The 27,074-nt window shown below is 44.3% G+C and overlaps 1 protein-coding gene across 38 annotated transcripts in view; it reads left to right on the top strand.

The window, feature by feature from the left end:
- The window catches only part of LOC140197167 (uncharacterized), a 132,221-nt gene that overhangs the window by 37,633 nt on the left and 67,514 nt on the right, over positions 1–27,074 (top strand). For all 38 annotated transcript variants that reach the window (XM_072257047.1, XM_072257064.1, XM_072257063.1 and 35 more), the window contains exons 9-12: positions 3,393–3,425; positions 6,462–6,491; positions 15,423–15,455; positions 21,364–21,396. In XM_072257047.1, the coding sequence (XP_072113148.1) occupies positions 3,393–3,425; positions 6,462–6,491; positions 15,423–15,455; positions 21,364–21,396 (129 nt within the window). The remainder of the gene's footprint in view (positions 1–3,392; positions 3,426–6,461; positions 6,492–15,422; positions 15,456–21,363; positions 21,397–27,074) is intronic.

Here is a 27,074-nt window from a genome sequence, read left to right as displayed (position 1 = left end):
ACAGTACCAGGGTTGAGAGGTTTCATGGGAAGAGCCTGGAGAAAGTACGTTGATCCCTGGAGCAGAGCAGATTAAAGGGAGATTGAACAGGTAGAGAGCAGCACCAGGGAGGGTGACACGTGAAGGGAGTTGGCAGGAGCAGAGGACGTTTGGCCAGAGTCTGGGATTGCTGCATGAAAGGAGATAGAAATATAGAAACATAGAAAATCTACAGCACAATACAGGCCCTTCAGCCCACAGAGTTGTGCTGAATATGTCCTTACCTTAAAAATTACTAGGCTTACCTATAGCCCTCTATTTTACTAAACTCCATGTACCTATCTAAAAGTCTCTCAAAAAACCCTATCATATCCGCCTCCACCACCGTCGCCGGGAGCCCATTCCACGCACTCACCACTCTCTGAGTAAAAAACTTACCCCTGACATCTCCTCTGTACCAACTCCCCAGCACCTTAAACCTGTGTCCTCTTGTGGCAACCATTTCAACCCTGGGAAAAAGCCTCTGACTATCCACACGATCAATGCCTCTCATCATCTTATACATCTCTATCAGGTCACATCTCATCCTCCGTAGCTCCAAGGAGAAAAAGCTGAGTTCACTCAACCTATTCTCATAAGGCATGCTCCCCAATCCAGGCAACATCTTTGTAAGTCTCCTCTACACCCTTTCTATGGTTTCCACGTTCTTCCTGTAGTGAGACGAACAGAATTGAGCACAGTACTCCAAGTGGGGTCTGACCAGGGTCCTATATAGCTGCAACTTTACCTCTCAGCTCTTAAACTCAATCCCACGATTGATGAAGGCCAATACACTGTACGCCTTCTTAACCACACAGTCAACCTGCACATCTGCTTTGAGTGTCCTATGGACTCGGACCTCAAGATCCCGCTGATCCTCCACACTGCCAAGAGTCTTACCATTAATACTATATTCTGCCATCATATTTGTTCTACTGTCAAGATGAAGCCACACTCAGGTTGGAGGAACAACACCTTATATTCCATCTGGGTAGCTTCCAAACTGATGGCATGAACATTGACTTCTCTAACTTCTGTTAATGCCCCTCCTCCCCTTCTTACCCCATCCCTTATTTATTTATTATTTTTTTATTTTTCCCCTTTCTTTCTCTCTCTTTTTTCTCCCTCTGTCCCTCTCACTATATCTTCCTCTGATGCTCCCCTCCACCTTTCTTTCTCCCTAGGCTTCCCGTCCCATGATCCTCTCCCTTCTCCAGCCTTGTATACCTTTTGCCAATCAACTTTCCAGCTCTTGGCTCCATCCCTCCCCCTCCTGTCTTCTCCTGTCATTTTGGATCTCCCACTCCCCCTCCCACTTTCAAATCTCTTACTATTTCTTCTTTCAGTTAGTCCTGACGAATGGTCTCAGCTCGAAATGTCGACTGTACCTCTTCCTATAGGTGCTGCCTGGCCTGCTGCGTTCCACCAGCATTCTGTGTTTGTTGGTTGAATTTCCAGCATCTGCAGTTTCCTCGTGTTTACACTTTATACTTATCTGGGTTGAACTCCATCTGCCACTTTTCAGTCCAGTTTTGCATCCTATCAATGTCCCGCTGTAACCTCTGACAGCCCTCCACACTATCCACAACACCTTCAACCTTTGTCATCAGCAAACTTACTAACCGATCCCTCCACTTCCTCATCCAGGTCATTTATAAAAATCACGAAGAACAGATCCCTGAGGCGCTCCACTGGTGACCAACCTCCATGCAGAATATGATCCACTCTTTGCTTTCTGTGGGCAAGCCAGTTCTAGATCCACAAAGCAATGTCCCCTTGGATCCCATGCCTCCTTACTTTCTCAATAAGCCCTGCATGGGGTACCTTATCAAGTGCCTTGCTGAAATCCATATACACTACATAGAAACATAGAAACATAGAAAATAGGTGCAGGAGTAGGCCATTCGGCCCTTCGAGCCTGCACCGCCATTTATTATGATCATGGCTGATCATCCAACTCAGAACCCCGCCCCAGCCTTCCCTCCATACCCCCCGATCCCCCGTAGCCACAAGGGCCATATCTAACTCCCTCTTAAATATAGCCAATGAACTGACCTCAACTGTTTCCTGTGGCAGAGAATTCCACAGATTCACCACTCTCTGTGTGAAGAAGTTTTTCCTAATCTCAGTCCTAAAAGGCTTCCCCCTTATCCTCAAACTGTGACCCCTCGTTCTGGACTTCCCCAACATTGGGAACAATCTTCCTGCATCTAGCCTGTCCAATCCCTTTAGGATTTTATACATTTCAATCAGATCCCCCCTCAATCTTCTAAATTCCAACGAGTACAAGCCCAGTTCATCCAGTCTTTCTTCATATGAAAGTCCTGCCATCCCAGGAATCAATCTGGTGAACCTTCTTTGTACTCCCTCTGTGGCAAGGTTGTCTTTCCTCAGATTAGGGGACCAAAACTGCACACAATACTCCAGGTGTGGTCTCACCAAGGCCTTGTACAACTGCAGTAGTACCTCCCTGCTCCTGTACTCGAATCCTCTTGCTATAAATGCCAGCATACCATTCGCCTTTTTCACCACCTGCTGTACCTGCATGCCCACTTTCAATGACTGGTGTATAATGACACCCAGGTCTCGTTGCACCTCCCCTTTTCCTAATCGACCACCATTCAGATAATAATCTGTTTTCCTATTTTTGCCACCAAAGTGGATAACTTCACATTTATCCACATTAAATTGCATCTGCCATGAATTTGCCCACTCACCCAACCTATCCAAGTCACTCTGCATCCTCTTAGCATCCTCCTCACAGCTAACACTGCCACCCAGCTTTGTGTCATCTGCAAACTTGGAGATGCTGCATTTAATTCCCTCATCCAAGTCATTAATATATATTGTAAACAACTGGGGTCCCAGCACTGAGCCTTGCGGTACCCCACTAGTCACTGCCTGCCATTCTGAAAAGGTCCCGTTTATTCCCACTCTTTGCTTCCTGTCTGCTAACCAATTCTCTATCCATATCAATACCTTACCCCCAATACCGTGTACATCTACTGCTCTTCCTTCATCAATGTGTTTAGTCACATCCTGAAAAATGGGAGACAATCACAGGAAAGTTGAAAAAGAACTGGAGTGATCTTGGGTTGGGAAATCATTACAGGACTGTGGGAAGAGGGGAGTGAGACAAAACGAAGAGCTCCACCAAAACAGACCAGATGGGCAGAGTGGTGTTGTGTTATTCGTTATCCAGAAGGTGGGTGAACGTGAGACTTGTTCCTCCAGGAGAAATTGGCACCATCTGCAAGATTCTGTAGTTTATCATCTCCCCTCGTTTCTAAAGGGACTTCATAAATCCCCCAGTCCTGCTGGCATCACTTGGGTCAGTCCACTCCAGTAACCTTCACTTTCCTCTTTGTTTACAGCAATTAGTCAAGGAAACTCCCGGAGGTGACAAAGTGAGTATCTTCTCCTGAAAAAAATCACACACTCTCCGATTGATGAGGAAAGAGTCTGGAACCAAGCAGTGGTGGGCAGTGGAAGTGATATGGTGATGAGACAAAGAGGAGAGGGAGTCGAGAAAACTGAGTGAAAGGGGAAACTGAATCAGGTTGGTTGGGGAGGAGGGCTGAAGTAAGAAGCTAGGAAGTGATTGGTGGAAGAGATAAAGGGTAGGAGAAGAAGGAATCTGAAAGGATGGGAGAGTGGACCATGGGAAAAAGGGAAGGAGAAGGGAAACCAGTGGGAATGTGAAGTGTTGTTCCTCCAGTCTGAGAGTAGCTGCCTGAATGGAGCTGGGAGCCGATTCACAAGAATGTTGAAAAGAAACTGGAGTGAGCCTGAGAAGGACTTGACGAGTAGAATTAAGGAAAACCCCAAGGTGCTCTACATGTATGTGAAGAACAGAAGGATAGCCAGGGTGAGAGCAGGACTGATCAGGGATAGCAGAGGAAACGTGTACCTGGAGTTGGAGGAGATAATTAATCAATACCTTGCTTCAGTATTCACCAGTGAGAGGGACATTGAGGTTCTGAGGACAACGTAAAATAGGCTGATATACTTGAACATGTCAACGTTCAGAAAGAGAATATGCTGGAAGTTTTGAAAAACATTAGGATAGATAAGTCCCTGGGTCAGATGTAATGTACCCTAGGTTTAGGACGGTGGCGAATACTGGTAGCTTGGGTTGAGGCTTTTTTAATGTTGTGGTGTTTGCTGAGCTTGGCAATTAGCTTGTAGACGTTTCATCACCAGTCGAGGTGACAACCTCAGTGCGCGATTGTTGGTGTTTCTCTCTGGGAGTGCTCACGTTTATATAGGGCCCCTTTCACTTGCCTTGGTCCTGATAGGCTACGCCTACAATTGACCTCTTAATTCGATTGGCTCTTAGGGGTTCGCGGATGGCAACTATTTCAGTATGTTTGTTTATGGAGTTACCAAAAGAGAACCACGCTTCTAAAAATTCTTGTGCATGCTTCATACTTGCCTGCACCAGAACCTCCACAGTGTCCCAGTTAATGTGGTGTCCTTAGTCTTCACGTACCAAAATCAGGGCCAGTGGGTCATGTCTCCGTACTGCCAGTTTGTGTTGCCATAAATGTTTTGAGAGTCTACGTTCTGTACGGCCGACGTAGTTCTTGTTGCAGTCTCCACAGGTGACCCTGTACACCACATTGCGTTTGTCAGTTGTCTTTCCTGGTACCATGGCTCTTGAGGCAAACTTCCTTAAAGTTGCCATTACTTGTGAGTGATTGTGATGCCTTGAGGTTCTAGAAGTCAGGCTGTCATTTCTCTTTGGAAGAGTGGTTCTCTGTCAGCAAGCATGCCAAAATAGACACCATCCACGAACCCCTAAGAGCCAAAGAAAGGCGAGCTGATTGAATTCAAAGGTCAACTGTAGGGATAGACAATCAGGACTGAGGCAAGTGAATGGGCGCCTATATAAAATCAAGCATTCCCAGAGAGAAACACCAACAACCACACACTGAGGATGTCACCTTGACTGTTAATGAAACTTCTGCAAGCTGATTTCCAAGCTTGGCAAGCACCACAACATCAAATACCCCAGGTTACTACGAGAAGCGAGGGAAGAGATTGCTGCACCTTTGGCAATGATCTTTGAGTCCTCACTGTGTACAGGAGTAGTGCCAGATGGTTGGAGGGTGGCAAATGTTATTCCTTTGTTCAAGAAAGGGGAGGTCCTTAATGAATACTTTGGTTCAGTGAGAGGGATCTTGACGAATACGAGGTCAGTGTAGAGCAAGCTAATGTGATGGATTATGTCAAGATTAAGAAAGAATAGTGTTGGAACTGTTGAAAAATGTAAGGACAGTTAAGTCCCTGAAGCTAGACCAGATTTAGCCCACATATCTATAGAAAGTGAGGGAAGAGATTTCTAGGGCATTGACCATAATCCTTGCTTCCTTCCTGGCCAGAAGAGTAGTAATTAGAGGATTGGAGGATAACAAGTGTTCCATTTTTCAAGATAGGTGAAAGGGTTAATCTTGTGAATTTATAGACCAATGAATCTTACGTCGGTGGTGGGCAACCTACTGGAGATTCTTAGGGACAGGATTTATTGTCATTTGGCAATGCATAGTCACATTAGAAAAAGTCAGCTTGGCTTTGTGAGGGTCCTCACAAACCTGTTTGAGTCTTTTGAGGAGGTGGTAAAACAAATTGATTAAAGTAGAGTGGTGAATGTGGTGCCTATGGTTTTAATGAGACATTTGACAAGATTTCATTCAGAAAGTCAAGAGGCATTGGATCCAGCGAAACTTGGCTCTATGGATTCAGAATTGGCTTCCCTACAAAAGGCAGGGAGTGGTAGTAGATGTAGTATATTGTACCTAGAGTTTGGTGCTCCACAGGGATATGTTCTGCAAACCCTGCCCTTTGTGATTTTATAAGTGACTTGGGAGCGGAAGTGGAGGAGTGGGTTGGTAAGTTAGCAGATGTCACGAAGGTTGGAGATATTGTGGATACTGCAGAAGGTGTTGCGAGTTACAACCATATATAGAGAGTATGCAGAACTGGGCTGCAAAGTCACAGATAGAGTTTGATCTGGAAAAGTGTGCAGTGACACATTTAGATTAAGATCGAACTTAAAAGTGAAGTACAAAGTCAACGGTAGGATTCTCAGCAGTGTGGAGAAACAGAGTGGTCTTCGGGTCTAAATCCATAGGTCCCACAAATTTGGTATGTAACTTGATAGTGTGGTTAACAAATGTATGGTGTGTTGGCCTTCGTTAGCTGGGGGATTGAGTTCAAGAGTCTCAAAGTAACATTGCAGCTCTATAAAATGTTGATTAGATCTTTGTGTTCAATTCAGGTAACCTCATTATTGATAAGATGTGGAGATTTACCAAGATACTGTATGGATCATGTTTTCTCAGAAAAGATTCAGCAAGCTAAGATTTCTCTGTTCAATGTTCAATTATGTATTAGTCCACTCCTGGTAGCCATCACTTTCTTTTCTCTTTTTTTTCCCACAGCGTATTGAACAGTGTACTGTAAATGAATGTGTGAGTATGCTCCTAAATATAAAGTAGCCCTGGCTTCCGTTGATATCCCGATCTCTGCTGAGCCCTGACATCAGTATACTCTGTTCCGTGACTGAACTCCCAACTCCTCCCAGTGGAGAACTCAGAACAATCATTACCTGCAAGGAGAGGGAATATTTGTGTGTCTCCATCCTCCACACAACATGTACCCTGCCGATTCCCACAGTGAATGTTCCTGTCTCTGTGAGATCACATCTCATTGTCCTCCAGAAAAGTGAACATGCGCAGATTGCTTCATCTCTCCTCACAGGATAAACCTGCCGTCTCAGGAATCCATCTGCTCCCAAATATACCACATTAACTGAGCTCGTTCCCATTGAAATTCCAGCAGATTTGTCAACATAGTTTCCCTTCCATAAATCTATGTTCACTCTCCCCAAGTTATCTTCCACGTGCCCTTCCCCGTGTTATTTTTCAAACGATAATCCCTGCAATTCCCCTGCTATCAATATCTACTATAACCAGTCTGTACTCCCCTGTTTTCCCATCCTTGTTTTGTATATATAATGCTCACATTTACTACTTTTCTTCTGTGGAGTCTATTGTAAAATCGGGAATTTGGAAGATGACAACCAGTGTATCAACTTTCTCCATCGATGCTTTATTCAAACCCTAAGGTGCAGGTCATCAGGTCCTAGGACACGTTGCCTCAGGCCATTGGTTTTATCACTGCTGCCAGTTCCTCATACAGACCTGTAGTCCTCCACTGTTTTCCTGCCGATGTTCTGTTTTTGACTCATGTAGGTCCCACACAGTGGTTAGCAAGGTGAGAGCCCGTGAAATGGGGGATAATGCATTGATTTGGTTCTCAGACAGAAACCAAAGATGATAATTCTTAGTTTGTAGGCAATGACTAGTGGAGTAAGAAAGGGATTTAGACCAGGAGCTCTGGAGGGGACCAAATATTATCTGCAAGTTTGCTGCTGATCCTGAACTAGGTGTGATTGTGAGTACAAGAAGGATATAACGGGCTTCAAACAGGTCTAGGGAAGCTGAGTAAGTGGACAAAAACATAGCAGATGGAACATACCTCTTATACAAGTCCCACTTCCCAGCAAGAGAGGCCAATGATCCATGTGTCTCAAGTCTCCCTCCTGCACCAACTTCTTTTTCATGTATTGAACCTACCATCTCCCTGTTCCTTGTGTGCCACAGGGAATAATCATGAGATTACAATCCTAAAGGTCCCTACATTTATAACATACTGTAATGTAAAAGCAAGAATGTACTGCTGAAGTTTTATAAGGCATACGTCAGACATCACTTGCACTATTATGAGCAGTTTCAGGCTCCTTATTAAAGAAAAGATGTGCTGGCATTGGAGAGGGTTCAGAGGAGAGTCATGAGAAAGATTCTGGGAACGAAAGGGTTAACACATGTAGGGTATTTGATAGCTCTGGGCCTGTACACATTGGAGTTTAGAAAAGTGAGGGGGGGATCTCATTGGAACCTATCAAAATTAAAAGGTCTAGATAGAGTGGAGGTGGAAAGAATGTCTAGGGCCAGAGGGCACAGCCTCAGAATAGAAGAACATCCATTTAGAACAGGGGTGAGAAGGATTTTCTTTAGCCTGCAGGTGGTGAATTTGTGGAAATTGTTGCCACAAACAGCTGTGGAGACCAAGTTATTGGGCATACTATCCACGTACCTATCCAAAATTCTCTTAAACGTTGAAATTGAAATCACATCCAGCACTTGTGCTGGCAGCTCATTCCACATTCTCATCAGCCTCTGAGTGAAGAAGTTTCCCCTCAAACATTTCACCTCTCACTCTTAACCCATGACCTCTATTTGTAGTTTCACTCAATCTCAATGGAACAAACCTGCCTACCCTATCTATATCCCTCTATCAAATCTCCCTTCAATCTATTACTTCCAGGGAATAAAGTTCTAACCTAATCAATCTTTCTTTATAACTCCAGTCCCATCAATATCCTTGTAAATTTTCTCGGTAGTTTTTCAATCTTATTTACACCTTTCCTGTACGTAGGTGACCAAAACTGCACACAACACTCCAAGTTAGGCCTTATCAATGCCTTTCTTAATGATCCTAGCTACCTGTGATGCCACCTTTGAGGAATTATGGACCTGTATCCCCAGATCCCTTTGTTCTACTGCACTCCCCGGTTCCCTACTGCTCACTGTGTAAGACATTATGAGGAAAAGGCAGAAGAATAGGGTCATGAGGGATAATAGATCATCAATGATGAAATGGTGGAGAAGACTCAATGGGCCAAATGGCCTAATTTACTCCTGTGTCTTATGGTGTTATACTACCAATTGTTCCAGTATGAACCCCGAGCTCTGTCTCCTCACCCTCCTTTCTCAGAGTATCCTCTGCCTGCTCAGAAAGAGCTCTCACCCTGGCACCAGGTAGGTAACTTACCATCCTGGATCCTCCCTCATGGACGAGGAAATCCCTGTCAGTGCCCCTGACTACACAGCTTTCTCTTCAAGTCCCTGCCTTACCCAGCTGTACAACAGAGCCAGTCTTGTTGCCCCTGATTCAAGCGATGCTGTCACTTCCCCCTGAGAAGGTGCTCCCACAACATTATCCAAAGTGGCATATCCATTAGCGAAGGGATGTTCATAGGAGAATCCTAATCTACCAGTCGACGCCTCCTTACCTGGACAAACCTTGGGTGTGACCACCTCCCTGAAACACCTGTCTGTAACATTTTCTCCCTCCTGTATGGTCCTCAGTGCTCCAAATGATCCACACAGTCTGAAGTGGTGCAACAATGTGCAGCTTCTATGGCCAAAGCTGCCAGGGTCACTAGACTGCTACCTGATCTCCCACATCTGCCAGGGAAATGGGCTGACAAATGGCAGATAGCATTGAAATGCTGTTGCATTTTGGGAGTATGAGTGAGACCAAGACAGTGTGATTGGTAGGTCCCAGGGTGTATAGAGAACGTCACATTCAAGTTTATTGCCATCTGCACAAGTACTGTATGCACAGGAGCGATGAAGAATTTAGCCACAGCAGCATCATAGCCACATAGCATCAGATTCACAGCATTCACAGGGAAAACATGTACTATTTTTATAGGAAAGAACACATTTGGAACAAAACCCAAGTCGAAAGTAGCATTGTTGCTTTGCTAAGGTAGCAATTCAGATGATGCCAGTTGGTTGAAGAACTGAATGGTTAAGGGGAAGTAGCTGTCCTGAACCTGGAGGTGTGGGACTTCAGAATCAGGATCAGGTTTCATATCACCAGCATATGTGGTGAAATTTGTTCACTTAGCAGCAGCAGGTCAATGTAATACATGAGAATCTAGAAATAAATCAAACAATCAATTACAATAAGTATATATATATATATTGAATAGATTTTAAACAGTGCAGCAACAGAAATAATGTATGTTAAATAAAGTGAGGTAGTGTTGATGGATTCAATGTCCATTTAAGAGGGGAAGAAGCTGTTCCTGAATCACAGAGTGTGTGCCTTCAGGTTTCTGAATCTCTTTCCCAAGGTAAGAATGAGAAGAGGATATACCCTGGGTTCTGTACTCCCTGTCTGGTGGTAGCTGTGAGAAGGTGGCATGGCCCAGATGCTGGTCTATATTTAATGACAGATGATGTGTTCATGAGGCAGCATCTCCTGTTGATCCACTGATGGTGGGGTGGAACGTACCCTTGAGGGCACAGAGGAGATTCTCCATGATGTTGTCTGAGCTTCAATTATGGAGAAAGACTTGGTTAGTTTTATCTTGACCCCAGGAATGCCAAGGTGAAGATAAGGAACGAGACCTGAGATGCAATTATTCAAGTAGCTTTGTATATTTACAGCAGGAAAGCTTTAGCTGAACCTAATGAGAGTCCTCAACAGACTGAGACAGGAGCAATTCTACTGGAGATTTATGAATTGGCAAGAAATCAAACAAATGATAATGGAGAGCTGCAGATGTATTGAGAGTGAACAGCTGAAGCAAATTAACTCTGGTTAAAAAAAAAGTTAGTGGAACATAGAACAGTCCAGCAGAGAAACAGACTCCCCAGCCACCAGGTCTGTGCTGACCGATTCAAACTAATCCCACCTGCCTGAATGTGGTTTGTGTCCGTCCCCTGTCAAAATGTCTCTGAAACATCACTATTGCATCTGCTTCCACCATCTCACCCATCAGAATGCTCCAGGCAAGATGAAACAAGCTACCTTATAAATCTCCATTAAACCCTCCAAAAGCCATGGATGAACCAGGAGCTACGTTGTCTGCTGAGGGCTCGATCTGAGGTGTTCAAAGCTGACAACCCAGGTCTGTACCAGAAAACCAGGTATGACTTGCAGAGGGCTATTTCAAGGGTGATGGAACTATTTCAAATGAGGTTGGAGGCGATATCGGATGTACGACGACTCTGGCAGGAACTGCAAGACATAACTTCCTACAAAGCGAAACCCAATAGCATGAATGGCAGAGATGCTTCACTACAAGATGAACTCTATGCCTTCTATGCCCACTTTGAAAGGGAGAATATAACTACATCTGTGAAGATCCCTGCTGCACCTGGTAACACTGTGATCTCTGTCTCGGAGGCCGATGTTAGGATGTCTTTAAAGAGGGTGACCCTCACAAGTTGGAAGGTCCCGATGGAGTACCTGGTGAGGCTCTGAAAACCTGTGCCAACCAATTGGCGGGAGTATTCAAGGACATTTTCTACCTCTTACTGCTAGGGGCGGAAGGTCCCACTTGCTTCAAAAAAGGCAACAATTTTACCAGTACCTTAGGAGAATAATGTGATCTGCCTTAACGACTATCACCCAGTAGCACTCACATCTACAGGGTTGAAATGCTTTGAGAGGTTGGTCATGACTAGACTGAACTCCTGCCTCAGCAAGGACCTGGACCCACTGCAATTTGCCTATCACCACAGTAGATCAACGGCAGACACAATCTCAATGGTTCTTCACATGGCCTTAGACCACCTGGACAATACAAACATGTAAATCAGGATGCTGTTCATTGACTATAGCTCAGCATTTAACACCATCATTCCTACAATCCTCATTGATAAGTTACAGAACTTGGGCGTCTGTACCTCCCTCAGTAATTGGATCCTTGACTTCTTAACTGGAAGAGCACAATCTGTGCGGATTGGTGATAATATCTCCTCCGCACTGACGATCAACACTGGTACACCGAAGAGGTGTGTGCTTAGCCTACTGATCTACTCTCACTATACCCATGATTGTGTGGCTTGGCATAGGTCAAATACCATCTATAAATTTGCTGATGATACAACCATTGTTGGTAGAATCTCAAGTGGTGACAAGAGGGCGTACAGGAGTGAGATATGCCAACTAGTGAAGTGGTGTCACAGCAACAACCTTGTACTCAACGTCAGTAAGACGAAAGAGCTGATTGTGGACTTCAGGAAGGTAAGACGAAGGAACACATACCAATCCTCATAGAGGGATCAGAAGTGGAGAGAGTGAGCAGTTCCAAGTTCCTGGATGTCAAGATCTCTGAGGATCTAACCTGGTCCCAACATATCGATGCAGTTATAAAGGCAAGACAGCAACTATACTTCATTGTCAACAAATACACTCAAAAATTTCTACAGCTGTACCACGGAGAGCATTCTGACAGGCTGCATCACTGTCTGGCATGGGTGGGGTGGCAGAGGCTGGTGGCTACTGCACAGGACTGACAGAAGCTGCAGAGGGTTGTAAATCCAGTCATCTCCATCTTGGGTACTAGCCTACAAAGTACCCAGAACATCTTCAGGGAGCGGTGTCTCAGAAAGGCAGCGTCCATTATTATGGACCTCCAGCACCCAGGGCATTCCCTTTTCTCACTGTTACTGTCGTGTAGGAGGTACAGGAGCCTGCAGGCACACACTCAGCAATTCAGGAACAGCTTCTTCCCCTCTGCCATCCGATTCCTAAATGGACATTGAATCCATGAATACTACCTTACCTTTTCAAAATATGTTCTGTTTTTACATGATTTTTAATGTCCAGTATACATATACTGTAATTGCTTTACTTATTTATTTATTCAATATTATGTATCACATTGAACTGCTGCTGCTAAGTTAACAAATTTCACCACACATGCTGGTGCTGATAAACCTGATTCTGATTCTGATACTGATCCTTCTCTCATCTGCATCCTCCAGTATTTCACATTTCACCCAGTGGGGAAAATCTATCCTGCCCATGCCTCTTAATTTTATAAACTTTCTTTAGATGCCCCCTCATCCTCTAACATTTCAGGATCTCCATCCTTTCCTTCTAGCACATGCTCTCTAATCCAGACAGCATCCTGGTGAAACTTTACTGCACCCTCTCCAAACCCTCTACACCCTTTAATACTCCACCTGTACCTTGACCGAAGTTTTCTACAGCTGCAACATGACTTCTCAAACTTTATACTCCATTCTCTTTGCTGCTTTTCCAATCTGATAACTTGAATTGCAACTCACAGGGAGCTGTGGACTTGCACAGCAAGATCCCTCTGTACATCAGTATTCCTAAGTGTCACAAAAAACTGTGCGTCAATTGTTTAAGAAAAATAACCAGATGGCTTGAGTCGCAAAAATAAATTGAGGTGCTTTTATTACCTCAAAACAAGACAAACACTGGGAAAAAAAACTATATATATACAACACACATCAAAGTTGCTGGTGAACGCAGCAGGCCAGGCAGCATCTCCAGGAAGAGGTGCAGTCGACATTTCAGGCCGAGACCCTTCAGTTAGTCCTGACGAAGGGTCTCGGCCTGGAACGTCGACTGCACCTCTTCCTGGAGATGCTGCCTGGCCTGCTGCGTTCACCAGCAACTTTATATATATATATATATATATATATATATATATATATATATATATATATATATATATAGCCACCCTCAGACTAAACACCAAAGAAAACTAACCCTGAACCCTTGGGAATGAACCTGAGGCTTATAACTGCTAAGCCCCTCCCCCTAGACCAACCAAAAGCTAATTAACTCAATTATCCAATTAAAGATGGTATCCTCCACCATCAGCACACCTGTTCAGGTTGCTGCTGCCTCGATATGAGCCAGCTCCATGCAGTAGCTCTGGTTCAGACCCAGTCACTGTTACTGCTGGGGATGAGTGTTTTACTGAGTGCACCATGTGCCGTCGGTAGTCAGTGACAGGCCTTCGTCACACTAAGGGATCTGCCATTTAGTGTATATTTTTCCTTTACATTTGAAGTTTGATTTCAACTTTGGATAGGTGCATAGATGAGAGAGGTTTGAAGGGTGATGGTCTGGGGGCAGGTTGATGGGACTAGGCAAATTACTAGTTTGGCATTGTCTAGATGGGCCGAAGAGCCTGTTTCTGTGCTGTGGTGTTCTATGACTCTGACTTCCAAAGAGCAACAACTCACACTTATTTGTGTTAGACTCCATTATCCATTCCTCCACCCAAATTTCCAAATGATCTACATCTTACTGTATCATTTGATCATTTATATAAATCACAAACAGAGGTGCCAGCACTGATGCCTGTGGAAATCCACCTGCCAGAGAAACACCTTCCAACACTGCTGTCTTATGTCGGCAAGTCAACTTTATATCTAACCTATCAGCTCACTATGGATCGCATGTGAATTAATCTTCAGGATCAGCCTACCATGAGGGATTATGTCAAAAGCTTTACTAAAGTTCATGTAGACAACATCCAGTCATCTTCATCACCTCCTCAAAAGCCATCACCTCTGCCGCACTGTTCAGGTGTGTTTCTGGGGTACAGGGGCTAGCGACCCTCGTGCCTGTGATCGCTGAGCAGCAGTGAACAATCTGATTGGCCTATCAGAGTTTTCTTTGGGAACTAGTTGACCTGATCAGCATTTCTGATCTGGCTATTGTTCACGATTGCACTTAATTAAACAAAAAAGCCATTCAAACCCCCACTGCCCCCTCACAACTATGCTGACTATCACTAATAAGCTTAGGATTTCCCCCAATTCTGAGCAAATCCTCTCCCCTAAGAATCTTTTTCAATACGTCCCCTACATCTGATGTAAGACTTACAGGCCTATAATCTTATGGTTTGTCCTGTTGCTTTCTATTGAGGTCCTTGGTGAGATTGATCAAGAAATATGGTGCACTGGAGAAATGAATACTTAACAACCCGGATGACCTGTATCTCAGAGATTTGAAGGAGGGGGTCTGTGGAGACGGTGGATGCACTGCTTTCACCTTTCAAAAGCCCATAGGTTGTGGAACACTTCCCTATGTCAGAAGACCACAAGTAGATGCCAAAGTTCATGAGAGGACAACAAGGAACTACAGACTAATTACAACATCAAATCAAGGGAAATGCTGGAAGCTTTGTTGAAGAAAGTGGGAACAGGGCACTTAGAAAACAAAACTAGTATCCAGCAATGATCATACTTAAGTTGGGACGCTGCCTCTCAGGAGTTTGAGACCATGGATTTCTGGGAGCAGTGATGGGGATGAGATGCTTCATGGGAAGAGCCTGACGAGGAGCAGAGCAGGTTAAAGGAAGGTTGAATAGGTAGAGAGCGGTAGGATGATATGAGGACTCAGAGTGAAGAGAGTTGGGAGGACCAGAGAACGTTCACTCAGAGAGTTCCTGTGGTCTGAGATTGCTGCTTAAAAGGAGATGAGAGACAATTCAAAGAACATTGAAGGGAGCTTGAGTGAGCCTGGGCTGGAAAGCTCTGGGACCGAACAGGGAGCTCCACATCAAGCTGGAAGAGAGGCATCCTGTTCCTCATTATCCAGCAGATATCCAGGGTTATTATAACTGGGGTATATCCCATACGGCCTGGGGGACATAGCTATCCCAATGTCTTTCAAAAGTTCCAGAAGGTAGGTGAACCTCTGGGTCCTGCTGTCATCACTTGGGTCAGTCCACTCCTGGTAACCTTTACTTCCCTCTTTGTTCACAGAATGCACTCACGGAGACCAAAGGAAACAGTGATGTAAGTATAATTTCAGCCTCCTCTGCTCCAAGAAAAACCGAACCAGCCTTTCTACTCTCTCCTCATAACTGAAACTTTCCATCCCAGAAACGTTCTGCTGAGTCTCTCCTGCACTCTCTCCTTCCAATCTATGGTGTGGTGATCAGAACGCGCACAATGTCTTATAAAGTTGTTCCCTCACTCCCGGCTTTGAAGCATTCTAAGCCCAGATACAGAAAGGCCTTCAGAAATCCTGTGACCTGTCCCTCTCTTTCTCAGTGCTAACTATGGCCTAACCATTCATAGTATTTTTACAAACTTTGCTCCTTCTCCCAATTTCAATCATCTTACAATTAACATTTTAACATTACCCTGTATTCTGCCTTAAAGTTCAACCTTCTAAACTGCATGACTTTACATGTTTATGGACTGAACTCCATCTGACACTTCTCAGCCCAGTTCTGTATCTTATCACTGTCTTGTTATAGTAGTAGGCAGCCATCGATCCCAGGGTATCATGGGTTTACGTCTCTGTTGGACTGTGTCCTCTCCAGGGCACAAGCCTGGGTGGGAAGATTTGAAGAACCGGTTGCTGCCCATGCAGCAGGTTCCCCCTCTCCATGTCACTGATGTAGTCCAAGGGAAGGGCAAGTGCTGATACAGTTTGGCACCAGTGTCATCGCAGAGGTTGCCAGAGTGAAGTTGTAAACAACATCAAACTGTCTTAGGTACCCCGGCTCCGGATCTCTTCCTCGGGGTTTACTCCTGAAGCCTTTCTCTTCCTCGGGGTTTACTCCTGAAGCCTTTCCCATGGGTGGGTAGGGCCGCAAGGCAGCGGGGGTTTAAAATTAGAGTTTTCCTTCTCCTAGACAGGCTACTGTCCAAGGCTGACGAGCCCACCTGCCCAAAGCAACTGGTTTTGAGGCGCCAATGGTCCATTTTTGCCCCTTCTCTTGTCAGTAGAAACAGTTCTGCTGGGCTTAGTAGCTAAGCCACATGTGAAGGCCAAGAGTTGGTCTTGGTCGTCAGGGGCTGTTAGAGTTGCAGGACATTTGGAGTACTTTATATGTAGTGGAAGCTTATCCCCACTACCACCCCAGGCTATGACAACCTTAGGAAGTATCTCGTTGTAACCTTTTACACTATCCACAACAACACCTAGCTTCATCTTATCTGCAAACTTACTAACCCAGTTCCTCATCCAAGTCATTTATATAAATCACTAAAAGCAGAGGTCCCAGGACAGATTCCTGATGAACATGATCAATCTCCCTTCACAAGACAGAATACACTCCATTCACTACCACTCTCTGTCTTCTGCAGACAAATCCAAATAGCCGGGTTTCCCAGATCCCATGCCTCCTAACTTCCTGAATGAGCCTACCATTGGGAACCTTGTCAAATGCCTTGCTGTAATCCACATACACCACGTAAACCACTCTGACTTCATCAATATGTTTTCTCACTTCCTCGAGGAATTTAATCAGGCTTGTGTGGCACAACCTGCCCCTCACAAAGCCATGTTGGCCATCCCTAATCAGACTATACTTCTCCAAATGCTTGCAAATCCTGTGTGTAATAATCTTCTCCAAAAGCTTGCCCACCACTGAAATAAAACCCGCTGGTCTATCATTCTCAAGGTTATCCCTGTTACCTTTCTTGAAGAAAAGAATTTCATTTATCACCTTCAAAACCTTTGGCACTACTCCTGTGGACAGTGACAATGAAAAGACCACGGCCAAGTGTACAGCACTGTCTCCCTCGCTTCTCACAGTAAACTGGGGTACATCCCATCAGGCCCAGGCATATACCTTCCCTAATGTTTTTCAAAAGTTCTAGCACATCCCCTTTCTTAATGTCAACATGTGCCAGCATATCAGCCTGTTCTACATCGACCTCACATTTGTCAAAGTCCCTCTCACTGATAAATACAGAAGCACAACATTCATTGAGGAGCTCACCTTCCTGCCCCAACTCCAAGCACACTTCCCCCTTTGTTCCAGATCACTCTGACCCTCACTCTACTCATCCTCCTGGTCTTCATGTAGATGCTTTGGATACTCTTCAGCAGGTTGAGATGCAACATAAAAAGTGGACAGAAGCAAAAGGGTGAACATAGGACTGAAAGTGTTATATTTGAATGCGTGCAGTGTACAGAATAAAGTAGATGAACTTGCAGCACAGTTACAGATTGACATATACAATGTTGTAGGCATCACTGAATCATTGGTGAAAGAGGTTGAAAGCTGGGAGCTTAATGTCCAAGGACAGTTACTTCTAAAGGACAGGCAGGAAATCAGAGGGGCTGGCGTTGATCTTTTTGTTAAAAAATTAAAATCAGATCATTAGAAAGAGGTGGCATAGGGTCAGAAAGTGTTGAATCATTGTGGATAGAGCTGAGGAACTGCAAGGGTAAAAAGCCCCTGATGGGAGTTATATACAGACCCCCAACCAGTGGTAAGGATGTGGACTACAAATTACAATGCTTGCCAAAAGGGCAGTGTTACAACAGTCATGGGGGATGTCAATATGCAGGTTGATTGGGAAAATCAGGTTGAAGCAGGATTCCAGGAGGAGCTGTTTCAAGAAAGCCTTCAAGATGGCTTTTTAGAGCAGCTTGTGGTAGAGCCCTCGAGGGCATCAGCTACTGTGGGATTGGGTGTTGTGCAATGAATAGAACACTTGAAATAACTTGTTAGGGGAAAACTGATTATAATATGATCGAATTCACCCTGGATTTTGAGGAGGAGAAACTAAAGTCAAATATATCAGTATTACAGTGGAGTAAGGGGAATTACAGAGACATGAGAGAGGAGCTGACAAGAATTGATTGGAAAATAACACTGGCAGGGATGACAGCAGAGCAGCAATGGCTGGAATTTCTGGAAGCAATGCTGAAGGCACAGGATATATACGTCCCAAAGAGGAAGAAATATTCTAAAAGCAAGATGACACAACTGTGGCTAGCAAGAGAAGTCAAAGCCAACATAAAAGCCAAAGAGAGGATGTGGAAATTATAGAAAGTGTGTGGAGGAGATTTGCAGGGATGTTACCTGGATTGGGGAGAATGCCTTACAAGAGTGGGTTGAGTAAACTTGGCCTCTTCTCCTTGGAGCAATGGAGGATGAGGGGTGACTTGATAGAGGTGTATCAGATGATAAGAGGCATTGATCGTGTGGATAGCCAGAGGCTTTTTCCCAGGGCTGAAATGGCTGACACGAGAGGGCACAGTTTTAAGGTGCTTGGAAGTAGGTACAGAGGAGATGTCAGGGGTAAGTTTTTTTACGCAGAGAGTGGTGAGTGCATGGAATGGGCTGCCGGCGACTGTGGTGGAGGCGGATGCAATAGGTTCTTTTAAGAGACTCCTGGGCAGGTACATGGAGCTTAGAAAAATAGAGGGCTATGAGTAATCCCAAGCAATTTCTAAAGTAAGTCCATGTTCGGCATAGCATTGTGGGCCAAAGGGCCTGTATTGTGCTGTGGGTTTTCTATGTTTCTATAATGGAGCAAAACTTAGTGGGAAGTTAGACGATTGGGAAGCTTTTAAAAACCAACTGAAGGCAACCAAAAAAATCGTTAAGAAGGTAAAGATGGAATACGACAGTAAGCTAGCCAGTAATATTAAAGAGGATACCAAAAGTTTCTTCAGATACATGAAGTGTAGAGGACAGACGAGAGTGGATGTTGGACCTCTGGAAAATGATGCTGGAGAGATAGTAATGTGGGACAAGGAAATGGCAGACAAACTGCATAAGTATTTTGCATCAGTCTTCACTGTAGAAGATACCAGCTGTATGCTAGAAGTTCCAGGAGTCGGGGGTCATGAAGTGCGTGAATTTATCATTACTATGGAGAAGGTTCTTGGGAAACTGAAAAGTCTGAAGGTAGATAAGTCATCTGGACCAGATGGTGAACACCCCAGGGTTCTGAAAGGGGTGGCTGAAGAGATTGTGGATGTTCCCTATTTGGATTTTCAGAAGGCCTTTGACAAAGTGCCACACATGAGGCTGCTTAACAAGCCACGAGCCATGCTATTAGGGGGATGTTTCTGGCTGCTGGTGACTAGTGGTCTTCTACAGGGGTCTGTGCTGGGATTGCTTCTTTTTATGTTGTACGTTAAAGATTCAGAATTTGGAATTGATGGCTTTGGTGCAAATTTTGCAGACAATATGAAGATAGGTCAAAGGGTAGATAATTTTGAGGAAGTAGAGAGGCTACAGAAGGATTAGGAGAAAGCGCAAAGGAGTGGCAGATGGAATGTGGTGTCGGGAAATATATGGTCATGCACTTAGGTAGAAGAAATGAAAGGGTTAATTTGTTTCTATATGAAGAGAAAATACAAAAGACTGATGCACGAAGGGACTTGGGAGTGCTTGTGTAGGATCTAAAGGTTTACTTGCAGGTTGATTCTGTAGAGAGGAAGACAAATGGGATGTTAGCATTCATTTCAAAAAGACTTGAATATAAAAGCAAGGATTTAATGTTGAGACTTTATAAAGCATTAGCAAGGCCTCACTTGGAGTATTGTGAGCAATTCTGGGCCCCTTATCTTAGAAAAGATGTGCTGAAACTGGAGAGGGTTCAAAGGAGGTTCATAAAAATAATTCCAGGTTTGAGAGTGAGGACAAATTCCACTCGTCCGAGGAGAGTGGTGGTGGAGGGAAACCGCTTGGGTCTGGTGCCCAGAAAGAAACAGAGAGCTTTGAGGCTTTCCTGATGGGGAACAGAAGTGTATAGGTAGCACCAGGGTCCTGGAGGAATGTTGTTCCATTTTTACTGTGTACTGTACCAGTAGCTTATGGTCGAAATGACAGTAAACGTGACTTGACTTGACTTGACTTGATTTGACGACATCTATTTTGAAAATAAGATGCTCAGGGCCAGAGAACTTGAAATCGAATATATCAAGAGCATGTGACGTATCACAGATGTAGGTAAGAAGGGACTGAACCAGGGGGATAAAACGGAGTCGACGTATGCAGATGTGAGTTCAATGGGGGAGGAACAAGCTGAAAAGCTGAAACAGTGGGTCTACCTGGACAGGCAGGTTTGTGGATCTTGGGTAGGAGGTAGAAATGGGAGATGTAGGGTGTGGGAACTGTGAGGTTAGTGGCAGTGGATGGGAGATCCCCAGAGCTATTAAGGTCGGTGATGGTGTAAGAGACGATGTCCTGGTGCTCCTTAGTGGGATCCTGTTGGAGGGGAAAGTAAGAGCAGGTGTCTGACAGATACCACTGGGCCTCAGCATGGTAGAGCTCAGCCCACCAGACTACTAAACCACCCTCCTGATCTGGAGCTTTGATCGTGAGGTTAGGATTAGTGCGGCAGAAGTGGAGAGCATTTCGTTTGGAAGGAGTGACGTTGGAATTAGACAGAAGGGTGGTGAAGTCGAAATTGTTGATGTCCCGTTGGCAGTTGCAATGAAAAGATCCACAGCAGGCAGAAGACCAGGGAGAGGAGGAGGGTTGAAGATGGGAGAGGGGGTCATCAGTTCAGGGTGGAGAGTCCTTGCCAAAGGAGTAGGCACAGAGACAGAGGTGGTAGAAGAAGAGCTCGGCATCGTGGTAGGTATGGGCACAGGGGTGACAAAGGGGGAATTTCAGGAGATGCTTGCTCTGATGGGTTGCTGCAAGTTCAAAGTCAAATGCATCCATGAGAATTGTGGGGAACAGGGAGTGAGACGATACAGGGAGCTCCACCATCAAACTGGAACAAAACAGATGGGCAGAGTGCACTCTTATTATTCATCATCCAGAGGGTGGATAAGTGTGGGTCTTGTTCTCCCAACAGTGGTTGGCACTTTCCTCTGTTTCTGTAGTTTATCATCTCTCCTCATTTCTAAAGGAGCTTTATCAGTCCCCCTTGGTCCTGCTGTCATCGCTTGGTTTAGTTCACTCCTGGTAACCTTCACTTTCCTCTTTGTTCACAGATATCACTCAGGAGGGGAGGACGAGGCCGTGGTGTGAGTATCATCTCCTGAAAACAAATATAAACTCCTCAATGCATGAGGAAAGAGTCTGAAACCAAGTGCTGGTAGGCCGTGGTGGTGATGTGGTGATGAGCCAAAAGGGAGTGGGGGGAGAGTGGGAACAAGCAGGCTGAAAAAGAGAGGAAACATCAGGAGGCAGAATAAGGAAAGAGAGGTGGGGGAGGAAGAACGAGGTGGGAGAGAGAATGACACAGAGAGCCTAAGGGAGATGGAAGGAAAGGCTGGGAGGGGAGGAGAGAGATAAAGAGAGAGGGAAATGGATAGAGATAAACAGACAGAGTAGCAAAGTGAAAATAAGACTGGTGAGCACAACGAAGAGTCTTTGTTCACTGAGTTTAGAGCAGAGAACTCCATCCCACCATCCAGCACCCATCCCCACCAAACCCATGTACCAACAGTTGGCCATAACTGGGTTTTGGTGATTCAGCTGCTCATCCAGATATTTCTTACATTGTGAAAGACTCTGCCTCCAGCAACTCCATAGCCAGTTTGCTCCAGATTTTTGCCACCTTCAGTAGGAAAGGTTCTTCCTCAGGCCTCCCTCGTACTCAGCCTTTCCCCATCTAGCCTTAGAAATGCTCCCTCTGGTGGTGGTGGCATCCGTTAGTCTCGCGAGACCATGGATCTGCGCCTGGAAAGTCTTGCTTCAGTTTGCGTTAGAGCAGCGTCTGTAGTGGCTGTCGAGTCCCACACAGGAGTGACAGTCTCCGCTGTAGTGACTGCACTTGGAGGCACTGTCCTCCAGTGTTGTCTTGGTGCTGTTTTCCTGACGAGTGCGCTTTTCTTCAGCAGCAAGCCTCAGCAATGCTCCCTCTATACTTCAGTAAACCTCAATCAGTTGCTCCCTCAGTCTCCACTGTTCCAGGGAAAACTGACCAAGCCTCTCCATTGTTTCATCATAACTGAAACATTCCATCCCAGACACTTTTCTGGCGAGTCTCTTCTGCACCCTCTGCAGTGCAATCACATCCTTTTTAATCTGGTGTAGTGATTAGAACTTCACACAATTGTCAAACCAGTGTGTTGTTCTCTCACTTCTCTGCCTTCAAATAGTCCATGCCCAGATAATGAATGCAGAAATCCCATATACACCTGTACCCTCGTCTCCAGGAATTCTATAACTTGTACCCTGAGGTACTTCCGTAGGAGCCCAACCATTCATGACGTATTTACATCTCATCTTTCTCCTCCTGCTGTTAACCAGCTCACAGTTATCAGCATTAAATTCCATTGCTGTGTCCAATTTAATCAATATATTTCTGTCACCTGACTATCCTCTTCACTTTCAACATGTAAACGAAGTGTCAGCTGCAATCTCAGTAGTCACAGCTCCATAGAAACCATAGAAAAACTACAGCACAGAAACAGGCCTTTTGGCCCTTCTTGGCTGTGCCGAACCATTTTCTGCCTAGTCCCACTGACCTGCACATGGACCATATCATTCCATACACCTCCCATCCATGTATCTGTCCAATTTATTCTTAAATGTTAAAAAAGAACCCATATTTACCACCTCGTCTGGCAGCTCATTCCATACTCCCACTACTCTCTGTGTGAAGAAGCCCCACCTAATGTTCCCTTTAAACTTTTCCCCCTTCACCCTTAACCCATGTCCTCTGGTTTTTTTCTCCCCTTGCCTCAGTGGAAAAAGCCTGCTTGCATTCACTCTATCTATACCCATCATAATTTTATATACCTCTATCAAATCTCCCCTCATTCTTCTACGCTCCAGGGAATAAAGTCCTAACCTATTCAACCTTTCTCTGTATCTCAGTTTCTCAAGTCCCGGCAACATCCTTGTAAACCTTCTCTGCACTCTTTCAACCTTATTTATATGCTTCCTCTAATTTGGTGACCAAAACTGAACACAATACTCCAGATTCGGCCTCACCAATGCCTTATACAACCTCATCATAACATTCCAGCTCTTATACTCAATACTTTGATTAATAAAGGCCAATGTACCAAAAGTTCTCTTTACGACCCTATCTACCTGTGACGCCACTTTTAGGGAATTTTGTATCTGTATTCCCAGATCCCTCTGTTCCACTGCACTCCTCAGTGCCCTACCATTAACCCTGTATGTTCTACCTTGGTTTGTCCTTCCAACGTGCAATACCTCACACTTGTCTGTATTAAACTCCATCTGCCATTTTTCAGCCCATTTTTCCAGCTGGTCCAAGTCCCCCTGCAGGCTCTGAAAACCTTCCTCACTGTCTACTACATCTCCAATCTTTGTATCATCAGCAAATTTGCTGATCCATTCATATCCCATTCATTCTTGTACAAAGGCTGAGAGTACAAGTGCAACTGCTAGGCTGAATGAACAATGAACTTATTCATTGGGAGACTAGCTCTCAGAAGTTTTTTTCCACACTGCGGATTTCCGGGAATGGCGCCGGAAATGAGATGCTTCTTGGGAAGAGCCCGGTAAAGTCGTGTTGATCCCTGGAGCAGAGCAGTTTAAAGGGAAATTGAATAGATAGAGAGCAGCAGGATGAAGGCTGTACCAAGGACACAATGTGAAGGTGCAGAAGATATTTCATAGAACATAGGTAGAACAGTGCAGTGAAGAAACAAGCTAGAAAATTATAGTTCCTGGGAATGTGTGAGGAACATTGAGAGAAAGGCGTGGAGGTGGGAGGAGATAGACAGGGTTATGTGCATTGAGTACAGAGCTGAGAATCACCAGCCCAGCGTGTCTGTACTGACCATATCTGAAACTGATCCATATTCCACTGTATCCTTTGGAGATCATAGACCATAAGACAGATGAGCAGAATTAGGTCATTTGGGATCTGTTCGTGATTTTTATAAGTGACCTGGATGAGGAAGTGGAGGGATGGGTTAGTAAATTTTCTGATGACATGCTCCTCTCTCATGCCTCTGTAATTCCCTTTATTCCATTGCGATACTGATACATGTGAGTTAAGCTTCTCCCTCTCAAGTTGCAGTATCAATTCAATCATATTATGATCACTGCCTCCTAAGGGTTCCTTTATGTAAATCTCCCTAATAAAATCTAGGTTATGTAGGTAAAAGGGCTGGATGGTTTGGAGTTTGTAAAATGTATGCAGGATAGTTTTTTGCAGCAATACATTGAGGTACCAACTAGAGAAGGGGCAGTGTTGGATCTCCTGTTCGGTAATGAGATAGGTCAGGTGACGGAGGTTTGTGTTGGGGAGCACTTCGGGTCCAATGATCACAATGCCATTAGTTTCAATATAATTGTGGAGAAGGATAGGTCTAGACCCAGGGTTGAGATTTTTGATTGGAGAAAGGCTAACTTTGAGGAGGTGCGAAAGGATTTATAAGGAGTGGATTGGGACAATTTGTTTTATGGAAGGGTGTAATAGAGAAATGGAGGTCATTTAAAGGTGAAATTTTGAGGGTACAGGATCTTTATGTTCCTGTTAGGTTGAAAGGAAAGGTTAAAAGTTTGAAAAGGCCATGGTTTTCAAGGGATATTGGAAACTTGGTTAAGAAAAAGAGAGATATCTACAATAAATATAGGCAGCATGGTGTAAATGAGGTGCTTGAGGAATATAAAGAATGTCAAAAGAATTTTAAGAAAGAAATTAGAAAAGCTAAAAGAAGATATGAGGTTGCTTTGGCAAGTAAGGTGAAAATAAATCCAAAAGGGTTTCTACAGTTATATTAAGAGCAAAAGGATAGTGAGGGATAAAATTGGTCCCTTAGAGAATCAGAGTGGACAGCTATGTGTGGAGCCAAAAGAGATGGGGGAGATTTTAAACAATTTCTTTACTTCGGTATTCACTAAGGAGAAGAATATTGAATTGTGTAATAAGGGAAACAAGTAGGGAAATTATGGAAACTATGATGATTAAAGAAGCGGAAGTACTGGTGCTTTTAAGGAATATAAAAGTGGATAAGTCTCCGGGTCCTGACAGGCTATTCCCTGGGACCTTGAGGGAATTTAGTGTAGAAACAGCAGAGGCTCTGACAGAAATATTTCAAATGTCATTAGAAACGGAGATGGTGCCAGATGATTGGCGTATTGCTCATGTTGTTCCATTGTTTAAAAAGGGTTTTAAGAGTAAACCTAACAATTATTGGCCTGTAAGTTTGATGTCAGTGGTAGGTAAATTCATGGAAAGTATTCTTAGAGATAGTATATATAATTATCTGGATAGACAGGGTCTGATTAGGAACTGTCAACATGGATTTATGTGTGGAAGGTCATGTTTGACAAATCTTATTGAATTTTTTGAAGAGGTACTAGGAAAAAGTATATTATCCACGAGGGTAAAGCAGTGGATGTTGCCTATATGGACTTCAGTAAGGCCTTTGGCAAGGTTCCACACGGAAGGTTAGTTAGGAAGGTTCAATCATTAGGTATTAATATTGAAGTAGTAAAATGGATTCAATGGTGGCTGGATGGGAGATGCCAGAGAGCAGTGGCGGATAACTGTTTGTCAGATTGGAGGCCGGTGAATAGTGGCCGGTGCCTCAGGGATCTGTACTGGGTCCAATGTTGTTTATCATATATATTAATGATCTGGATGATGGGGTGGTAAATTGGATTAGTAAGTATGCAGATGAATACAAGATAGGTGGCATTGTGGATAATGAAGTAGGTTTTCAAAGCTTGCAGAGAGATTTAGGCCAGTTAGAAGAGTGGGCTGAAAGATGGCAGATGGAGTTTAATGCTGATAAGTGTGATGTGCTACGTTTTGGTAGGACTAATCAAAATAGGACATACATGCTAAATGGTAGGGCATTGAAGAATGCAGTAGAATAGAGGGATCTAGGAATAATGGTGCATAGTTCCCTGAAGGTGGAATCTCATGTGGATAGGGTGGTGAAGAAAGCTTTTGGTATCTCCTAAGTTACAGAGAAAGGTTGAACAAGTTAGGTCTCTATTCTTTGGACCATAGAAGGTTGAGGGGGGACTTGATAGAGATATTTAAAATTATGAGGGGGATAGATAGGGTTGACGACGATAGGCTTTTTACATTGAGAGTCGGGGAGATTCAAACAAGAGGACATGAGTTGAGAGTTAAAGGGCAAAAGTTTAGGGGTAACATGAGGGGGAACTTCTTTACTCAGAGAGTGGTAGCTGTGTGGAACGAGTTTCCAGCAGAAGTGGTTGAGGCAGGTTCAATATTGTCATTTAAAGTTAAGTTGGACAGCTATATGGACAGGAAAGGAATGAAGGGTTATGGGCTGAGTGCAGGTCAGTGGGACTAGGTGAGAGTAAGCATTCGGCATGGACTAGAAGGCCTGAGATAGCCTGTTTCCGTGCTGTAATTGTTACATGGTTATATGGTTACACAACACCCAATCTAAGATAGCCTTTCCCCGAGTAGGCTCAAGTATTAGCTCCTCTAAAAAGCCGCCTCACAGGCATTCATCAAATTCCTTCTCTTGCGATCCAACATCAACCTGAGTTTGTCAAACTCCTTGCCTTGCATATTGAAGTCCCCATTACAATTGTGTAATTACCCTTATTACATGCTATTTCCAGCTCCCCTTGCAATCTCAACCCCACATCTTGTCTACTTCTTGGAGGGCTATATATGATTCCCACAATGTTTTATTTTACCCTTGCAGTTTTTTAACTCCACCCAGAAAGATTCAACATCAACTGACCCTATATCACCTCTTTCTAAAGATGTAATTCCATCCCT

This window comes from Mobula birostris, chromosome 5, assembly GCF_030028105.1.
Source record: "Mobula birostris isolate sMobBir1 chromosome 5, sMobBir1.hap1, whole genome shotgun sequence".
In the NCBI taxonomy this organism is placed as follows: domain Eukaryota; kingdom Metazoa; phylum Chordata; class Chondrichthyes; order Myliobatiformes; family Myliobatidae; genus Mobula; species Mobula birostris.
This window is presented reverse-complemented; position numbering and strand designations above follow the sequence as displayed.